Here is a 20,021-nt window from a genome sequence, read left to right on the forward strand (position 1 = left end):
AAGAGTCTGTGAACTCTCATGCTTGAAAGAACAGGCTGTGTGCAGCTGGAATTTCGCCTCCCTACTTCCTTTGCAGAAGTTCTCATGCCAAAGATGTCACCCGTCACATTCCTCTTTTTCTTTTTTAATACGTGAACAGCAGCATGTCTCTCTAGTAGTAGTAGGAACCTCTCCAAAGAAAACAGGAAGCAAAGCTCTGACTGCACACAGTTTTCTCCCATGCCCTTCCATGTACCATCAGGTACCACCACTGTTGGACACAGGAAACTGGGGGAGAAGACTCAGAGCATTCTTTATTTTCCTATGTTTCCCACAAATACCATTTGGGGCTCTTGCTCCCCACTATGGCTGGGTAATATATCGATATATCACCTAAAACTGGTTTCAACTCCATATTGTGATAGTGGTTTCATAATTGTTGACTGAGCAATATGTTGCAAATCATGATGCTTGTTAGCGCTAGGTGATATATTATCCAAAACTGGTTTCAAGTCCATATCATGATAGTGGTTTCAAAATTTTTGACTGGGCAGTATATTGTGAATTGTATGTGTGTGTTATGCAAAAATCACAATGTGGGGAAAACCGTGAAGCCAGCCAGTTCCTCTACATAGCTCCATCCTTATTTCAGATGTCATGATAGATCAGTATATCCAGGGCCAGATTTAGATTTGATGAGGCCCTAAGCTACTGAAGGTAATGGGGCCCTTTATATGTCCAGCTGTCCTTTGTCAACAACAAACTGTCACTGTTTTTTGTGTTGAATATATGCTATATGGTAATTTATGGATCTAATAGGTATCTAAAGCCATTTGAACATAACAAAATATGTATTTTATCCAAGTAATTGCTGAACTGAAATACAATTAAGAAGAAGTATATTAATAGTGAAATACAATTAAGAAGAAGTATATTAATAGTGAAGTAATTATTAAGCTCTAACTTAAAATGATTTTTTATTCATGACAAACTTAGTAATGCAAATACTTCGGCATTTGGCAATAATACAATTTACAACAACTCATAATCTATTCCTCTTTGGGCCCCCCCAAGAGAGTGGGGCCCTAAACTATAGCTTGTTTAGCTTATACGTAAATCCGGCACAGGTACAGTGGACGCTCGGGTTGTGAATGTGATCCGTGCAGGATGCACGTTCGCAACCCGCCTCTGCGCACATGCGTGTTGCGATTTAGTGCTTCTGTGCATGTGCAAAGTGAAATTTAGCGCTTCTGCGCATGCACGACCACCGAAACCCAGAAGTAACCTGTTCCGGTACTTTCAAGTTTCGGCGGTCCACAACCCGAAAAAACGCAACCTGAAGCGGTTGGAACCTGAGGTATGACTGTATATCGCAATGTTCAGCTGGTGATATATCACAAAGTTGAAAACCAGCTCTGTTCTTATTCCAGACATTGTGATATATCGCGATGTTGTAAACCAGATATTGCCCAGCCCTCCCCCCCCCCCAGGAAATAGTCTTACCATTTTCTGCTAAGGCTAACCCTTACCAAATAGGGTGTTTTCTGGCTTTGCACACCCCAGCCTGTCTTTTGGCTGGCTTCACCAGGGTGCTGTGTGGATGTGTGTCACATTTCCATCAACAAGGCTGCCCTGGGGATCCTGTTCAGATTGGTACACGACATAGCTGCTGCAGTGAAGTGTTACCCAAGGAGCTCATGACCCCGTTATTCCTAATTGTCGCTGTTTGATTAACAAGAATGATTGTCTGCCATGGTTTTCAGAGTTCCACCACGCACAGGTTTGCCAGGTCCATTTATGATTGTATTGCCTTTTTCATTCACATGTGCCCTTTGAGTTAATTATACTCCCTTTTATGTTTCTTTTGCCATTTTCATCAGCAATCAGATCTGACAGGGTCTCTATTACAGGGACGTTATTAAGCACTTCATAGGTGATGGAAGAGGGAGTTGAGTTCACTTTGTCCTTCACAGGCCTCCTGAGGCAGGCAGTAATGGCCCCGTGAAACACACTCTGTCACCTCCAATGGCTTAATTATAACTGAACCATAGACAGCAAAAGCAATTCCCTGCTGCGTCTGCAAAAATCCAGCCCATCTGTGTGCTTTAAAAAGGAGAAGCTTTAAAAGAAGCCTCTGATAATGAAGCAGTTTTGAATTAGGTCTAAGGGTTAAAGCACACGCCAGAGACATCTGGTGAATTTTTGCTTCTGCCACAGACCACATACGATTTATTGGGGGGGGGGGTTCCAGTCCAAATAACAATCGCCTCCTGTATCATTTTGGGGTACATTTGGATGAAGACATAGGGCACTTTGTGGCAATCATTAATTTTCTGTGTTAGTCCAGTATAGTGATGTAAATTCTCGAGAATAATCTTTTGGAGAATATTCTTGAGAATATTCTCGATTAATGAGAATATTAGAGAATTTTCATTTAAAATAGGAGAATATTCATTTTAATGCCTTGAAAATGATATAAAACACAGCTTGATAAACAAAACTATATGCAAAGAAGCCATTAACATTAAATATATTATCATTATTTGATAATATATTTCAGTATGGCAATCTCTGGTAAATGACACCTTGTACCATTGAATGGCACTGCAAAAACTAGCTACTGGCACTAAATAAAAATAAAGAAATGTCAACTGTTTAAATGAAGGCCACCTCACATGCTGTTACACATAATTGTATAGGCCTAGGTACTTTAAGTGTATAGAGCATTAAAGCTACTTTCTGTAAAAAAAAAAATCACACTGTGTGGCCAAGGGTATAGAATTGCTAAGAATAAGGTCACACCAAAATAGAAAAAAGGCTATTACATATAGTAGAAATACATACAAATTCAAATTTTCATCAAATTAAATGAATAGCATTTTTAAAACTAAAAAAAATAAATGTTTTCTGTAGCTCACATTTCAGAACTGCAAGTGGTGAATAATACAATGCCCAGTAATGTAACTGGATTTAAAAAATAAATCATTATTCATTACTTACACTGGCAATATCAGAGCTTGACTTATTATTTACTGGATTTTTTAAATGTGCATTGTAAAACTGGTTCTTACATTAGAATTTACAGTTTGTGGAGAATATTCACCAGAGAAATTTCTAGCAGAGAATATTCTCACCTCACATCACTAGAGTATGGCATTTACATTGGCGCTTCCATTTCTGGATCTGAAAATGACCATATTTTTTGCTCTATAAGATGCACCAGACCATAAAACGCACCTAGTTTTTGAAAGAGGAAAATAAGGGGGGAAAATTCTGAATCCCAGAAGCCAGGACAGCAAGCGGGATTGCTGCACAGCGATCCCGGTTGCTGTCCTGGTTTATGGGATAGCCACGCGCAGCCTCTCCCGGGCAACGGGAGCCTTCACCCCCTGCCCGGGAGAGGCTGTGCGCAGCTCAGGCTCCCCCAACAGCCGTGCTCCCTTTAAAGAGCGTGCAGAGTGTGTGCGCGGCTCTTGGGGGCTTTTCCCCAAGGAGGGAGAAGGGCAGCCCTTCTCCTTCCTCGGAGAACCCCCCCCAAGAGCCGTACACACGCTCCACACGGTTCTTTAAAGGGAGCACTGAGCAGAGCCTCCCGCCTGCATTTGCTCCATAAGACGCATACACATTTCCCCCTACTTTTTAGGAGGGGAAAAGTGCGTCTTATAGAGTGAAAGATACGGTAAATGTAAATGCTGCAAAGCTATGATGTATACTTGATTTTTAAAGAATTGCTCAATATATATTCCTGAAATCTAATTAATTGGGGAGATTTATTCAAAATAAAAGCAGTTTATGTTAACATTTTGAGGACGAGCTGTAGACTGGAACAGTGTGGGTGGCGAAAAGAAGCTGGATTAACTTTTTGGAGCGGTTTCCCGATTACCATAGAATTGTAGAGTTGGAAGGGACCACGAGGGCCATCTAGTCCAACCCCCTGCAATGCAGGAATCTTTTGCCCGACGTGGGACTCAAACCCACCAACCTGAGATTAAGAGACTCATATTCTACCAACTGAGCTAACCATAACCAAGGACCTTGATGCATGTTGAACAACTTCAAGCTAGGACCCTCAAGTAATGGAAGGAGGACCTGAGCATCTTTCAAGCGACCCACAATTCCTGTTTTCACTGCCCCCCAGCTTACTGGGACACTCGAAAAGGAGGCCTGCCAGTGGAACTGACCACAGTCGAGCTTAGCCACCGGGATCCTGTGTATAATGCTATCTGGCTGCAGTCAAAGACTGGGACGGATTGCTTCTCTGGATCCACCGATGGGCAGGTAAAAGACAGATACTGCAGTTTGCTATCTATAGGAATAGATAGATAGATACTCAGGAAAAGGGGTGCAGTAGCTGCACCAGACCTACAGAGGAAGTGGAGACGTCTTTGTGCTCCTGCAGCTTTGCTCCAGGCTCTGTTGTTTTTTAAAAAATGACTTGAGCTTCTCGCTGCTTCTGTACCCTTGGCTAGTTCAAACGATCAACTGCATTTATCAGCTAAGCCACAGCACTGAATGCGGGCGGTACTTGTATCCTAGATGGTGCATCTAGCCGATGGTGTGTATCTCTGAAGAGCAGCCAATAAGGCTTCTGGGTCAGTGCCCGTCAAATAATCATTCAGCCATAGAGCAATGGACACTCATGGAAAGATCTGTAGCTGGGAGCGCTATAGCAGAATTCAGAAGTAGACAGAAAAAAGTAAGAAGGGCTTGTGAGAAGAGTAAGAAGAGAGCCAGTGCGGTGTAGTGGTTAAGAGCGGTAGTCTCGTAATCTGGGGAACCGGGTTTGCGTCTCCGCTCCTCCACATGCAGCTGCTGGGTGACCTTGGGCTAGTCACACTTCTTTGAAGTCTCTCAACCCCACTCACCTCACAGAGTGTTTGTTGTGGGGGAGGAAGGGAAAGGAGACTGTTAGCCGCTTTGAGACTCCTTCGGGTAGTGAAAAAGCGGGATATCAAATCCAAACTCTTCTTCTTCTTCTTCTTCTTCTTGGTGCTATGAGAATTCTACACTGTTCAGGAAGGAGAAGAAAGGGGAGAGGAGTCATTGGGTTGTTTCTAAGCAGGGGTCAGCAAACTTTTTCAGCAGGGGGCCAGTCCACTGTCCCTCAGACCTTGTGGGGGGGCCGGACTATATGGGGGGGGGGGGAAATCAACAAATTCCTATGCCCCACAAATAACCCAGAGATGCATTTTAAATAAAAGGACACGTCCTACTCATGTAAAAATACACTGATTCCCGGACCATCCGCTGGCTGGATTTAGAAGGGGATTGGGCTGGATCCAGCCCCTGGGCCTTAGTTTGCCTACCCATGAACTAATGAAAGTCTAAAACTGTCAGATGCCATAGAACCAGGGAAGCCAACTTGAGTAAAATATTGGGGAGGGGGCAGGTAAGTCCTGCCCCACATAATCACATGACACGGCACACACACACCGTTTGAATGGGAATGCCCATCAACTTGGGAAGGGGCGGCCCCCTCAAATATTTTAGGGGGGGGCAAAGGCCCCTCTGCCCCTGGGAGTTGGCTCCTGTGGATAGAACATAGAGTTGGACTTTGAAGCGGGGTGGGGGGGTTGTAGAATAATTTCAACTGAATTTCACAGGGAGCTTCAGCTAGTATAATAAAAAAGATTCTTGTCCTCTAAATTGGAGGGGGGGGGTTGCCTTTATGAACCACTCCTGATTACCACCAATGGAGGAGGCCATATGGTGGGGGGGGGGGAATGTGCTGTCCAGCTGATAAAAACTTTTATCTTGGAGAGGCTCTGGGAATAGAATCCATCTCATCCTGATGACAATCTTCTAGGTTGGCAGGTGAATTCCTTGCAGACCTGATGGTCCACGAACTTTGAGTTCCTTTTTCTCTTCTTCCTTCCCTCCTAAGTATCCAACACAGCTTGCTTCCTGGAGCCATCTGGATGACTTCTGTCTGTGATGCCCCTTGGGCGCCTTTCTTTGCTCTTGTTCTCTGCTTTCACAGCACAGAATAATCTGAATGATTTGAACTAATCTGATAGGAATGTTTCGGGTACAGCAAGTCCTGGGCTCTGCACAAAGGATTCAATTAAGAGATTAGTGTGCCACTTCCAGCCCTCCAGACCGAAGATTCGGTGAACAAGTTGACAAGCAGCAACGCTGAAGGCCAAGGGTGTGGATATTGGGGGTGAAAGGCTGGTGCCTAGAGCGCTAGGAAAGAGCATACATACTTGGTCACATTCTGCTTCGCTTGGAAACAATCCCTAGTGGGGAAACAGAGTCCGTAGATGGAATGAGCATAGAATGTTCTTCAGTACTATGCTGTTGATCAGAGATTAGACATTTTGATGTTAGATCTTGCAGTTCATGATGGGAGCCGATTCAGATGACTATGTTGGCCACATGATAGTTAAAATTAGCAATAGCCTGCTCACCTGAAGCTGTCGTTAGATGGTTTCTCATCTCTTAAAATCAGCTAGTAAGATGTGCAAAACAGTGTTGCAGCATGGAGAGTTCCTTAACAAGGTGCCAGCCATGTTTTCTCAGATACCCCATTCCATTCCCCATGGTTTTCCATTGTTTTTCCCAAGTCATTCCATGGGCAGTGATCATTTGCAGTCTTCACTGTGTTGTGTGTATATATTTTGGGGGAGGGTCACTTCCTTAGCCCCTCCAAACTTTGGGGTTCTCCCAAGCATGCTGATACCACCCCTCTTGTGTGTGGATGGTGCTGTTTGGGTTGTATAAGGATCAGCAAACAGACCATCAAGTTTACTAATAATGTGGCAGAAACCTTTCATCCAGTGAAATTGCCACCATTTCAGCGAGTTGAAAATTAACCATCTGAACCCACCCATAATGTGGGCCCCCCTCAAAAAGCATCAGTAATGGCATTTCATTTTTCCAGGTCCTGTGGTGGGACATTCGTAAACTAGCTGAACCAACTGAAACACTAGTGATGGACATCAGTAGGAAAGGGATCTTGGAAAATGCTTTAGGAGCCATTGCCCTGGAATTTGAGCCAACGATGGTGAGTCTGCTCTGAATTCTCCCCTGTGTATCTGAGTTCTAGAGAAGGCTTTCGTCTTCTTTCCCCACCTTTTAGTTTTTGGGTGCCACTAAAACCCTGACTTCGGTTCCTAAGTGATACTATGTAGGGAGGGGACTAAAGGAGAGAAAACACATGAGAATTTTTTTTTAAAAAAAGTATCCGGGAAAAAGCTTAAGAGTGAAATGGCAATAGAGATGTGCCTAGAGAAACACATTTTAAAACCAGGACATTCTGAGTGCACCAGGAGCACAGGAGAGGGCATCATTTATATATATATATTATAGTACACAGTCTGCACACCGGCATTTTCTTTTGCAGAAATTTGACTAGGCATTGGAGAGGTAAAAAGGTAAAGGACCCCTGACAGTTAAGTCCAGTTGCAGACGACTCTGGGGTTGCAGCGCTCATCTTGCTTTACAGGCCGAGGGAGCTGGCGTTTGTCCGCAGTTTTTCCGGGTCATGTGGCCAGCATGACTAAGCCGCTTCGGGTGCAACGGAACACCAAAACCAGAGCAGTGCACAGAAACACCATTTACTTTCCCATCAGAGTGATACCTATTTATCTACTTGCACTTTTTGGCATGCTTTTAAATTGCTGGGTTGGCAGGAGCTGGGACTGAGCAACGGGCTCATCCCGTGATGGGGATTCGAACTGCCGACCTTCTGATCGACAAGCCCAAGAGGCTCAGTGGTTTAGACCACAGCGCCACCCACATCCCTTATTGGAGAGGTACAAGGGAACAAACTGGACTTTTGAGGATATAACATGTAAACTGCAAGAGAGCTGAGTAAGGGGAGCAGCGATGGAAGGCGAGCTAGATGGACCGGCCAGTGGTCTGACTTGGTGTATGGCATCTATGTTCCTAAAACACCCGACTTCCTTCTTTTCAGTCTTGGTATAAAGTCTGAGGTATCCATTGTTATTTCTGGATAAGCTAGCAAGTGCGTAAGAACAACCAGCATTTACTGAGGAACTGTGCAACTTTTAAAATATGGCTCACCTCCATGTTGGGGGTGGGGGGTGAGGAACACATTGACTAACATTGTTGTTAAATCTTCTCGCTCTGAAATGGCCGCTTCTGAGATTGGGGGTGTGGGAATCGGCTGCCGCTTGCGAAGGGATCTAATCTCTGCAGCCAGCAGGAGCTGAATCTCAATAAGCATCTTCATCTCTTTGTTAGGTGGCCAAGCAAGCCCCTAATCACTGAAGCTGCAGGTTTTCTGAGAACCAGCGGGGAAGCTAAATTGTGCATCACACATCCCAACAAGCCTACGAGCCTAACTTTGAAAGTTGTGGGGGGGGGGGAGAGAGACACACACAAGTCCACAAAGTCTAAAGAACATAATATTTAATGTTGTCATTGCGAAGGTATTTTTCTCCCCCGCCAGCTAGTGAATCGTACTCTACACTCTGAAGGTGGAGGGACTGCCTTTTTCTGTGGTTGTCTGTGGTGTGTGGTCTTATCTTTTAATTTGTCAGAAGCAGCGCAGAGTGGCTGGGGCAACCCAGTCAGACGTATAGATAATAATTTTTTGTTGTTGTTGTTGTCAAGTTATGAGGCCAAGACATGGGACATCCTTAGGCCAGGTGTGGTGATATCACCCCTTTAAGACTGGTTTATAGGAATGGGTTAAAGGTAAAGGGACCCCTGATCATTAGGTCCAGTCATGGCCAACTCTAGGGTTGCGGCGCTCACCTCACTTTATTGGCTGAGGGAGCCAGCATACAGCTTCCGGGTCATGTGGCCAGCATGATTAAGCCGCTTCTGGCGAACCAGAGCAGCGCACAGAAACGCCGTTTAGCTTCCTGCTGGAGTGGTACCTATTTATCTACTTGCACTTTGACGTGCTTTCGAACTGCTAGGTTGGCAGGTGCTGGGACCGAGCAACGGGCGCTCACCCCGTCGTGGGGATTTGAACCGCCGACCTTCTGATCGGCAAGCCCTAGGCTCTGTGGTTTAACGCACAGTGCCACCCGCATCCCTAGGAATGGGTTAGAACCTCAGAAAGAATGTGCTTACATATAGCTGTCTCCCATTAAGGCTTCAAGGCCAGGGTCACAAGGTAATTGGGTGGAAGAGGTCCCATGGTCTAAGTTCCCATAAAACCTGAGTTTTTGAGAGCTCTCAGCAGCCAGCTAAGCTGAGGTCAGCGTCTGTTTGGGCTTTTGACAGCAGGTTCTTCCGTTGCTCAGCCCAACGGCTACCCCAAACTCACCGTCAGATCACATGTCTGAACCACAAAAATCATACATCCACTGTTTCATTTAGAATATTTTTTGTTGTTGTTTTCCTCCTCTAAAAACTATGTGCGTTTTATGGTCGGGTGCGTGTTATAGAGCGAAAAATACGGTATCTACAGATTCCACTTGTCCATCCTTTGGCGGCCAACCTCTCTCTGTCTCTCCTTCCAGTGAATATTGTAAGTGCTGAGTTCCATCTTTGGGCTTCGTTGCTCTTGTCTCCTCAAACTTTGCAGCAATATTTATAAAAAAATAACCAATCCACCATCCCTTGCCTTTCTACTCCACGTGAGTCCTTTCGTGAGCTCTGCTCTTTGGTCCAGGAAAAGAGAACCCACCACGCTGATGCGTAACAATAGCGTTCCATTGTGTTTCCATAGCCAACCAAGTTCATGGTGGGAACAGAGCAAGGGATTGTGATTTCCTGTAACCGCAAAGCCAAGACTGCTGCTGAGAAGATTGTCTGCACGTTCAGTGGGCACCACGGCCCAATCTATGCCCTGTCGAGGAATCCTTTCTACCCCAAGAACTTTTTGACCGTTGGGGATTGGACTGCACGCATTTGGTCAGAAGAGAGCCGAGAATCGTCCATCATGTGGACTAAGTAGGTAACACACTGTGTTGCCCATATCTTGTTGTTTTTAAAATTGCATACATGTCAGCTGGCCATAACAGTGGGTGCCTTGGTGCTGTCAGGGGTTACAATGTGGCCACAACTTTTTCACCTTGAGGGTGCTCCAAGGTCAATTTCTGGCATGCCTACCAACAAAGTCTTCGCTCAGTTGGTTGGAGCGTGGTGCTGATAATGCCAAGGTTGCAGGTTCGATCCCCGTATAGGACAGCTGCGTATTCCTTTTCATTGCAGGGGGTTGGACTAGATCAGTGTTTTGCAGACTTGGGGCTCCAGCTGTTTTGGACTACAACTCCCATCATCCTTAGCTAGCAGGACCAGTGGTCAGGGATGATGGGAACTGTAGTCCCCAAAAAATCTGGAGACCCCTAGTTTGGGAAACACTGGACTGGGTTGTCATCATTTTATTATTTGTACCTTGCCCATCTGATTGGGTTGCCCCAGCCACATAATAAAACATTACACATTAAAAAGCTTCCCTAAACAGGGCTGCCTGAAGATGTCTTTTAAAGGTTGTATAGTTGCTCATCTCCTTGACTTCTGACGGGAGAGTGCTCGCCAACAGAGAAAAGCAGTAAACTTGGAGATCCCTTCTGCTCTTAAACCAGCTGCCTCTCCCAAGTGTCTCAGAGCATAGCCAACGCAATTGTGAAGGGTCAATGCAGCATGTTGGATTTCTTGAACTCGGAAGGGTTGTAGGAAGGGTGTTAAGGAATCTTGTGGAAACATGGAACCTTGAGGTTTATACAAATTCCAGCCCTCAAGTGGACTGTGAAAGTGGTATTGACTAACCGTGTACATTCCAGTGCCCAAGATATTTACATCACAAACACAGGGAATTAATAGCAGACCCTCCATGTGTCCCTATTTTCCAGGGACAGTCTCCGATTTATAGAAGCTGTCCCAGTTTCTGATTTGATCCTGGAATAGCCCGCTTTTCCTTAGGATGGCACTAGTTTCATTGGATAAATGTCGGAGGGTATGGAGTTATGCGACCCCCGGGCCAAGGAGATAAGTCACTATACAACCTTTAGAAGACATCGGAAGGTAGCCCTGTATAGGGAAGTTTTTAAATGTTTTAAGTTTTGTCATGTTTTTATATATGTTGGAAGACACCCAGAGTGGCTGAAGCCCAGTCAGATGGACAGGGTATTATTATTTTTATTATTATTTGGATGTCCCTATTTTCATCAGACAAATATTGGAGGGTATGCAATAGGTTCCTGTTTCCTCTGTGGTACAGCAGATACACTTTTCCCTCCTTTGAAATACACTGTTTCATGCAAAGCTTCACTGTTAATAAGCAGCAGTACTAGGAAGCCTTTTAAATGGATCCTTTGAAACACAAGAAATGCTGCGTTCTTTGGCAGATACCATATGGCATACCTCACAGATGGCTGCTGGAGCACCACTCGGCCAGCTGTCTTCTTCACCACCAAGATGGATGGCACCCTTGATGTCTGGGACTTCCTCTTCAAACAGAACGACCCTACACTCAACTTGAAGGTGATTCCAGAGGGAACAAACATATCCACGTTTCAGATTCTTCTGTTGCAGTCTTCCTGTTCTGAGACTTCCACTCTCTAGAGGCAGAACGTTAACTTGGAAGATCTCTAGCTTGGTGCCCATTTGAAATTAAGTAGTGGTTTTTGTCACTTCTGCCGGACTTTGCAGTAGCTCTGGGTGACTCTGGTGCTGCAACGGTAGCCAAATAGTTAAGTCTGGGCTCTGGCAGGTAGCCACTTTTTTGGAAGGGGAAAGTTTGTACATCTGTGAGCCTTGTCCTGTTTGAAAATGGCTGCATTTTTGCCGCAGTTACATTTGTTGGAAAGCCTCTGCATGAAACAGTTTTCAAACATGCATAATTTCTGCAGGCTAAATGCCGATTTGCACACGTATGGTTCCCCTTCCCCACTTTTGTTATATGGAGAAAACCTTCTGTGCAAGGAAAATGTGGGGAGCATCCCACAAAAGGTGGCAAAATGGGGCAACAGAATGGCATTTGAATAAAACCCTGAAAAATCTGTTCTGCTGTTGATCCTTTTAATCTGAGCTAAGCACTCAGTCCTTGAAAATGTACTGGCATTGAACTCCTGAATGGGTCTTTCTTCAACAGGTCTGTGATGACCCTCTCTTCAGCCTGCGTTTACAGGACAACGGGCGTTTTATTGGCTGTGGCTCCAAACTGGGTACGGTGACACTGCTGGAATTTTCCTCTGGCCTGTGTACCTTGCAACGGAATGAGAAGAACCTGGCTTCCGCAGTGAGTGTCTCTTGCTTCCTAGGGGGCAGATTGGGGGGCAAGGCAAACATACCTCCTTGCAGGAATGTGTGCACGTGTTTTGTTCCTCTAGTTCAGGGGTAGGAGACCTCCAGCCCAGGTGCTGCGAATGTGGGCTGTGGACCTCTCCTTCTAGCCCTCAGACTTCTGCCAAGGCCATGGTCCTGTTACACACCCTCCTCAAGTGTTTTGGCTTGCTCAGCCTGGATAGCTCAGTTGGTTAGAACATGGTACTGATAACTCCAAGGTTGCAGGTTCGATTCCAATATGAGACAGCTGCATATTCCTACATTGTACTAGAAGATCCTCAGGGTCCCTTCGAACTCTATGATTCTATGACTCGAATGTGTCCTTGAATTGTGTGAATGCCTCTTGATAGCCTGATTAATATGGGTTAATACCTTAGTTTATTGTAAACGTTTTTTAAAAAATAAACTTGTAGAAAACTGATGGGATCTGCCATATAACTTTAAAATGAGACAGGTCTGCATCTCTCTAATAGGAAGGTTAATGAACTATCACAGGACCCCATCACAGGGCTCAGAAACCCCATATAGTGGTACCTCGGGTAACAGACGTTTCAGGTTACAGACTCCGCTAACCCAGAAATAGTACCTCAGGACAAGAACAGAAATTGCGTGGCAGTGGGAGGCCCCATTAGCTAAAGTGGTACCTCAGTTTAAGAACAGTTTCAGGTTAAGAACAGACCTCCAGAACGAATTAAGTTCTTAACCCGAGGTACCACTGTAGTCCAAAGTTAGTGGCATGACTGATTTAGCCTCCGTGAGGTAGGCCACTTCAGTTCCGCCTACGGGGCTCCCTTGAGTCCTTTTCAGCCTGTAATCCTTCTGTTCACTTCAGATGTTTGAGCGGGAGACGAAACGAGAGAAGATTCTGGAGGCCCGCCACCGCGAAATGCGCCTTAAGGAGAGGACCAAGACAGAGAGCAAGGAGGACAGGGGCAAAGAGGATGTGGAAGAGGAGAAGCCGGAGGAGATCCTGGCACGAGTGCAGAAGGAGTTCTTTGACGTCATCGAGGGAGAGCTCAAGCGCAGGGAGCGAGCGAAAACCAAGCTCAAAACTGGCGAAGACCAGGTAACAGGGCCGCTGAAAAGGATGCAAGCACAGCACAAAGTCCAGGGAGGTTGATGAGTCTTAAAATAGCTGCCAGGTATCATTTATGGAAATGTATGTAACCCTGGGATTGTCTGGTGATGAACGGCAGGATAGGAATTATATGCAGGAGTGGACAGATAAATAAATAAAGTAAAAGAAATAGCCTCCAAGAATGTGACATCATGTCCCATTAAACTTTAATTAGTTTAATGTAAATGCCCAGTGCGCTTCCATCGTCACAAGTCCCACTACAGCAGAGCATTTCACGCAGCAGTTTAAGAAGGTCAGGAGAGGCAGTATTTCTTTTCAAAGAGGAGTCTTGGAGCAAGCGGTTTGGAACTCAAAGATAAGGTTTATTTACAAAAACAAAAAAACCCCGGCGACGAACCACACATATCAGCAAACACGCCCAAAAGGGGAGAAGGGGAAAAGGGAACAAACACATGGGAGACTGACTGTTTATACAAACTCATGTTCCTGGAAGCCTAATGACCTCCAGCTGCTCAGTGATTAGAGCGTTTCTGCTACCTTTTAACCCTTTGATAGCAACACCCCCTCTCGCTCGTAACACTGAGCTGTACCAACCTTAATTCAAATTTAAACCTGAACAGAAACATTTATGAGATTGCAGACTCAAAGCTCTCGTAAAACCGTCTGCGAGATTTTCTTGGCTTGGACAATACTTTAGTTCAATTAAACCTTGTTTTACACTTTGGCATACATTTTGATAACGGATATCCAAGTGTTTTGTGTGTGCCTTGAATTGACCTGATTTAGCTAGTTTAATACAAGGTTGATTGTCTTCCCACACTCTGATAGGTAGGGAACATTCTCCAAACAATTCTTGTACCAGTTGCTTATAAAATTCCAGTTCTCTACATACATCTGATAATGCATTAAACTCAGACTCAGTTGAACTTAAAGCTATAAGTGACTGCTTTCTTGATCTCCAACCAATTAGTGCATTTCCAAATTTTATCGCCATTCCTGACACTGATTTTCTATCTGGTCCAGCATCTGCCCAACTGCTGTCGGCCCAACATTCAAGTTGTGTGCTGCCCTCTGCTGATAGTTTTAAGTGAAACCTTTTGGTAGTTTGGAGATACCTTAAAACTCTTTTTACTCCTTGCCAAGCATGCATTGATGGTTTTTCAGCTTGTCTACACAGCATGTTGACAGCATATGTTATATCGGGCCGAGTCCACTGTGCAATGTGGAGTAAACTGCCTATCGCTGACTGGTAAACCCCGGGATTAGAGAACTCTGCTTGTTGCTCGGCTTGAGCATCCTTTATGTAACTTAACTCCATTGGGGTTTTAACACCAGCACAGTTGTCCATTTTAAACCTTTCCAGCAACTGCTGGATCTTAGCTTCTTGGCTGAGCCAATAGTTCCCATTTTCATCTTGCTGAATTTTAACTCCTAGATAAACAGATACATTGCCTAGTGATTTTATCTGAAACCTTTCTCCAAGCTTTGTGGCAAATTGTTGTGCAAGTTTATCATCCTTTCCACTGTATAATAAATCGTCAACAAATATCAAGACTGCTTCTTGTTCACATCCCGAGCCTTTTAGATAAAGACACGCATCTGCTGCGCTCTTTCTGAATCCCATGCTCTCTAGAGCATCGTTTAAGCAGGAATTCCAATTACGGGCGGACTGTTTCAACCCATAAATGGATTTGTGTAGACGCCAGACCTGGTTTGGCTTGTCTCCTTCAAAACCCGGTGGTGGTGTCATATAGACTTCCTCCTGTAAGTCTGCATTTAAATAAGCCACATTGACATCAAAATGAAACAGCTTATTTCCCTTCTTAGCTGAAGAGGCTAAAAGCATTCTTAGTGACTCCGATCTTGAAGTAGGGGCATAGATTTGAGAATAGTGAACACCTTTGCGCTGCGAAAACCCTTTTGCAACTAGTCGGGCTTTATATTGCAACTCTTCAGTAGTTGTGGGCTTTAAACGATATACCCATCGACAACCTACAGCTTGTTGCCCTTTTGGAAGCTCTGTACTTGTAAACACACCGAGAGACTTCATTGAAGCCATCTCTTTTTCCATTGCTTCCTGCCACTTTACGGCTTCTGAGCTTGGAAGCTGTTGTACTTCCATATAGCTATCTGGCTCACACTGTGCCATATTTACGTATACACTTGTCACCTTAAACCGCTCTGGCGGCTTGCCCTTTGTGGCACGGTTTGACCTGCGCAATTGCTCCTCTTGTGCCCCCTCTGACCGTTGGCTGTCAGAATCTGTCTCAGACTTTATATCTGGATGCGCCCCTAGGGATAAAGACCTCCGTTTAGATACCTCCCTTGGGCTTGGTGTTGCAGGCGACCTGCTTCGCTTTTGCTGTCTGCTAGGCCTACTGACTGGTGATGTTGGAACACTCCTAGATTCTGGCTTTTCTACCTTAGGAGAACCTTGTGCCTGGTCAGAATCTGTATCTGAACCATGTGCACCATCCCCTTCTGGCTCACTACTCTCTGGACTTTCATTCTCAGCATAAATGCCTAAATCATCTCTCAAAATGTCAGGGTTACCGTGTAAGTGAGTCCATCCGGATTGCTCACAAAATTCAGCGCTCCTACTGAGGACCACTCTTGTAGTATCCCCATTTGGGTTCACGAATCTCCAAGATTTGGCGTGTGGTTCGTACCCACAAAAGATGAGTTTCCTAGCCCTTGGACCTCCCTTTTTCCTTAACGCTTTTGGGATAAGTACATAGGCTGGACATCCAAACACCCGAAAGTAATTAATTTTGGGCTTCTTCCCATATAAAGCAAAATAAGGGGTAGTGCCAATTACAGAATTATATACTCGGTTCAGAATATGAGTAGCTGCCTGCCAGGCTTCCGCCCAGTAACTTTGAGGGAGTTTAGCATCAAACAACATAGAGTTTGCCAACTCTTGCAGAACCCTGTTTTTACGTTCGGCCACGCCTCCTTCTTGGGGGGAATAAGGTGTAGACAGACGATGCTTAATTCCCTTTTTCTTAAAGAAATTCTGCAACACAGACCCGGTAAATTCTGACCCTCTGTCTGTCTGAAAAGCAAGTACTTTAGTACCGAATTCAAGTTCTACTGCATGAACCCAATTTTTAACTGTTTCTGCAGTATCTGCTTTTGTTTTGAGAGGAAAAAACCATGTAACCTTCGTTTTGTCATCCGAGAGACACAGTGCATACCTCGAACCTCCCATGCTAGCAACAGGCATTGGGCCACATAGGTCCATATGCACAAGTTGGAATACTTTGTCAGATTTCCTATCTGAACTGGGATAGCTGCATCTATGAACCTTCGCCCTTTTGCATGCAGTACAATCCAAATACTTAGCACATTTGTTCATTTTGCACCCTTCTGATAATTCAGGTTGCTTTTTAACATACTGAAAATTAATATGTCCCAGACGGCGGTGCCATAAATGAACACAAGAATTATGGGTAGGCGTGTTCACACAACCGGCATGAACCTGTTCAACTTCATCTGGACTTGTCTCAAAATAATATAACCCATTTCTGCATTCCACCTGCAAAAGAGATACGTTATTCTTTGAAATAGTGCAAACCCCATTTTCAAACACAGTTTTAAACCCAACTCTATCGAGTTCTGACACAGACAAAATACACCCCTTCAATCCCTTTAGCACGTAGGCATCGATTTCTGTTTGCAAACAATTCAAGAACACTGTGCCTACGGTCTCTAAGGAACGTTTAGTTGAATCTGCCATTGTCACAACTTTAGGGGTTTGCAAATGTCTGCAATTCTGCAAACGGACACTAGATGGCGCCACCAGGTGGTGAGATGCACCACTGTCGATCAACCAGCGTAGATTGCTGCCTTGGCCACGCCCTTGCATCAACGCCATTGCTGAAGCCATGTGCTGTGTGCTGTGGGAGTAGCCACGACCTCCTCCTCTTCTTCGACGTCCCCTGGAACTCCTTGTCTGGTAACTAGGGGTAACGGCCTTGGTGCCGTCTTGACCAGGTTCACGTGTGCAATTCCTGATTAAATGGGAAGGGGAACCACAGCGAAAACAGTGTCTAGCTGCAAAAGCATTTACTGTGTTCTCAAACTCAGCATCAACACTCTTAGGCACAGCATAACTCCCCTTTGAAGACAAACCTCTTTCTCTTTGCCTTTTATCCTGTTCATCTGCAAGCCGAGATGAAATGTATTCAAGGGTTAATTCAGTTGAAGGCATAGCTTCCAAAGTTAGAGCTAGAGTCTCATAGCTTTTATCAAGAGAAGACAACAATATGTATGACTGCTGCTCCATAGAGAAAGGAATGCCCAGCTGTCTTAGTTGATTAAAGGCAGACACCATTTTGGCAATATGTTCTTTCACACACGCTCCCGGTTGGAGACGTAAATCAAACAAACATCTTGTAGCATGGATCTTGGCCCCCGCAGTGTTTCTGGAATTTAACCGCTGCAGAACCGTCCAGACCTCATGCGTGTTCTTTAACTCAGAAACATAAGGCATTTGCTCTGGTCCCACTGCCAAAACTAGTAGACCTTGGGCTTTCCTGTCGCGTTTCTGTGAAGCTGCTGCTGCTGCTTTGTCTTCTGCAGACGCGTCTGCAGCTGCCTGTAAAGGCGGTGCTTCAGTGCAACTCCACAACTCTTTTGCTTGCAACCAAACCCTTACTCTAGCCTTCCAATCTTGCCAATTTTTCCCATTGAGTCGCGTAAACGGGACAGAAAAACTTTCCTGGGACTCTGCCATCCTCCCTGGGGCTTAGGAACGATACTCACACACCTGTAGACCGTCTCCCAGCCACTGAGGTGGCTCCCTGAAGAATAAGACGTCTTCCAGCGAGTACAAACTGCTCAGTGCCTGTTTAAAACTTTTCTAGGCACGTTGCAGGACTCAAGCTGCTTTGAAGGCTTTCGTTGTCGGCAACCGCTTCTGTCTTCGCTCCAGTCCTTTCATAAATCACTCTGAACTGCACTCCTCAGCTCCTTCTTAACGTACAAACATCCATAACCTGTCCCATTAAACTTTAATTAGTTTAATGTAAATGCCCAGTGCGCTTCCATCGTCACAAGTCCCACTACAGCAGAGCATTTCGCGCAGCAGTTTAAGAAGGTCAGGAGAGGCAGTATTTCTTTTCAAAGAGGAGTCTTGGAGCAAGCGGTTTGGAACTCAAAGATAAGGTTTATTTACAAAAACAAAAAAACCCCGGCGACGAACCACACATATCAGCAAACACGCCCAAAAGGGGAGAAGGGGAAAAGGGAACAAACACATGGGAGACTGACTGTTTATACAAACTCATGTTCCTGGAAGCCTAATGACCTCCAGCTGCTCAGTGATTAGAGCGTTTCTGCTACCTTTTAACCCTTTGATAGCAACACATCATGGTACAGGGGCACTTAATGCATAGCAAGAGAAGGAATGTTCCAGGAAGATGTTTCAGATGGCCACATATCTTATAACGTCCTTCCATATTTCAGGAGCGGACATTTGATGAAGAAGATGATGAACCAATCCTTCCTAAGGTCAGTATTTCTGATCCCACTCCCAAATATCATTTGATGCATGGGTAGGCAAACTAAGGCCCATGGGCTGGATCCGGCCCAATCGCTTTCTAAAACCAGCCCACGGATGGTCCAGGAATCAGTGTAGAATGAATTACATGAATTCCAGGAATGACATGAGTAGAATGTGTGCTTTTATTTAAAATGCAGCTCTGAGTTATTTGTGGGGCATAGGAATTCGTTCACCAGGGAAAACATTTAAGTTGAAAACCCTTTCCCCTGAATTTCTCGTTTTCTATGTGCAGTGGGTTGGCTTTTTGGTTTTGGTTTTTACTGTGGGATTAAAAAAAAAAAATGCAATTCCTCACCTGTCTGAAGTGGTTTCCAATTCATTATGGTAACTTTTAATCCAGAAGAGATAAGGATATACCTCTCCCAGAAACTGATTTTGAGGGGAGTTCACTTGTTAGTGCAAACTTGCAAAGACATATTCCTGGTTTTTTGTTTTTGCAGGAGGAGGAAGAAGAAGAGGAAGAGGAAGAGGAAGAAGAAGAAGAAGAAGAAGAAGAAGAAGAAGAAGAAGAAGAAGAGTGAATGGGGAACCCTGAAATTCCTGCATGGAATTTATATGCCTTCCTGTTTGCTCTTTCTGTCATTTTTTTTACACAACAGACTCTATCAATAAATGTAGCATCAATTTTTTTGCACTTTTCTCCCCCTGCTCTATCCTAACTCAAACGAGTGTCCAGCTGAGTCCTGAGTGCCTTTGCCATGGAAACTTGCAATAACTCTCAGTGCCAGAGGGACAGAAATAAAATTTGAGATCGCCGTGATGAATTGATAGCAATACAGGGCTGAAAACAAGAAAAGGAACTTCCGCATAGGGGACGTTTTAATATTCTGCACAGGAGAGAGAAATCCATAAATGCCAACAAGGGGAAATTAGTCCTTTTGCAGCGTCTCTGCCAAGGGGGAGGGAGCAAGATGCTTTTGCTGCTGCCATCTGAAGGTGTGGTTCAGTACTGTGACAGTTTATAATGTTGAGTGGCATTAATAAAGCACTCTAGGCAAGGCAGCCAAGTGACATAGGAGATAACAGAGTGATTTCAGATGGGGGCTTCATTTGCAAAAAGGTCATCAAGATATTATAAGCAGGTCATTATTAGCCATATGGGGTTCCCTGCCCCAATTTCTCCCAGAAACACACCTAGATTAAATAGGGGGGAAATAAAGACGGATATATATGTGGAGCCCCGATCCC

At 44.8% G+C, this 20,021-nt stretch overlaps 1 protein-coding gene across 9 annotated transcripts in view; it reads left to right on the forward strand.

Annotated features, from left to right (window-relative positions):
* Positions 1-20,021, forward strand: part of LOC309334918 (dynein axonemal intermediate chain 2-like) — an 82,570-nt gene that overhangs the window by 10,527 nt on the left and 52,022 nt on the right. For 2 of the 9 annotated variants that reach the window (XM_081849688.1, XM_081849689.1), the window contains exons 7-14: positions 4,118-4,257; positions 6,863-6,985; positions 9,629-9,852; positions 11,250-11,385; positions 11,996-12,142; positions 13,022-13,255; positions 18,737-18,781; positions 19,277-19,463. In XM_081849688.1, the coding sequence (XP_081705814.1) occupies positions 4,118-4,257; positions 6,863-6,985; positions 9,629-9,852; positions 11,250-11,385; positions 11,996-12,142; positions 13,022-13,255; positions 18,737-18,781; positions 19,277-19,354 (1,127 nt within the window). In that variant the 3' untranslated portion in view covers positions 19,355-19,463. Of the gene's footprint in view, positions 1-4,117; positions 4,258-6,862; positions 6,986-9,628; positions 9,853-11,249; positions 11,386-11,995; positions 12,143-13,021; positions 13,256-18,736; positions 18,786-19,276; positions 19,464-20,021 lie in introns of those variants that run through there. The other 7 variants (XM_081849690.1, XM_081849687.1, XM_081849682.1 and 4 more) reach the window with 6 other exon arrangements.

This window comes from Podarcis erhardii (genome assembly GCF_964252035.2).
Source record: "Podarcis erhardii genome assembly, chromosome: 2".
Lineage (NCBI taxonomy): Eukaryota > Metazoa > Chordata > Lepidosauria > Squamata > Lacertidae > Podarcis > Podarcis erhardii.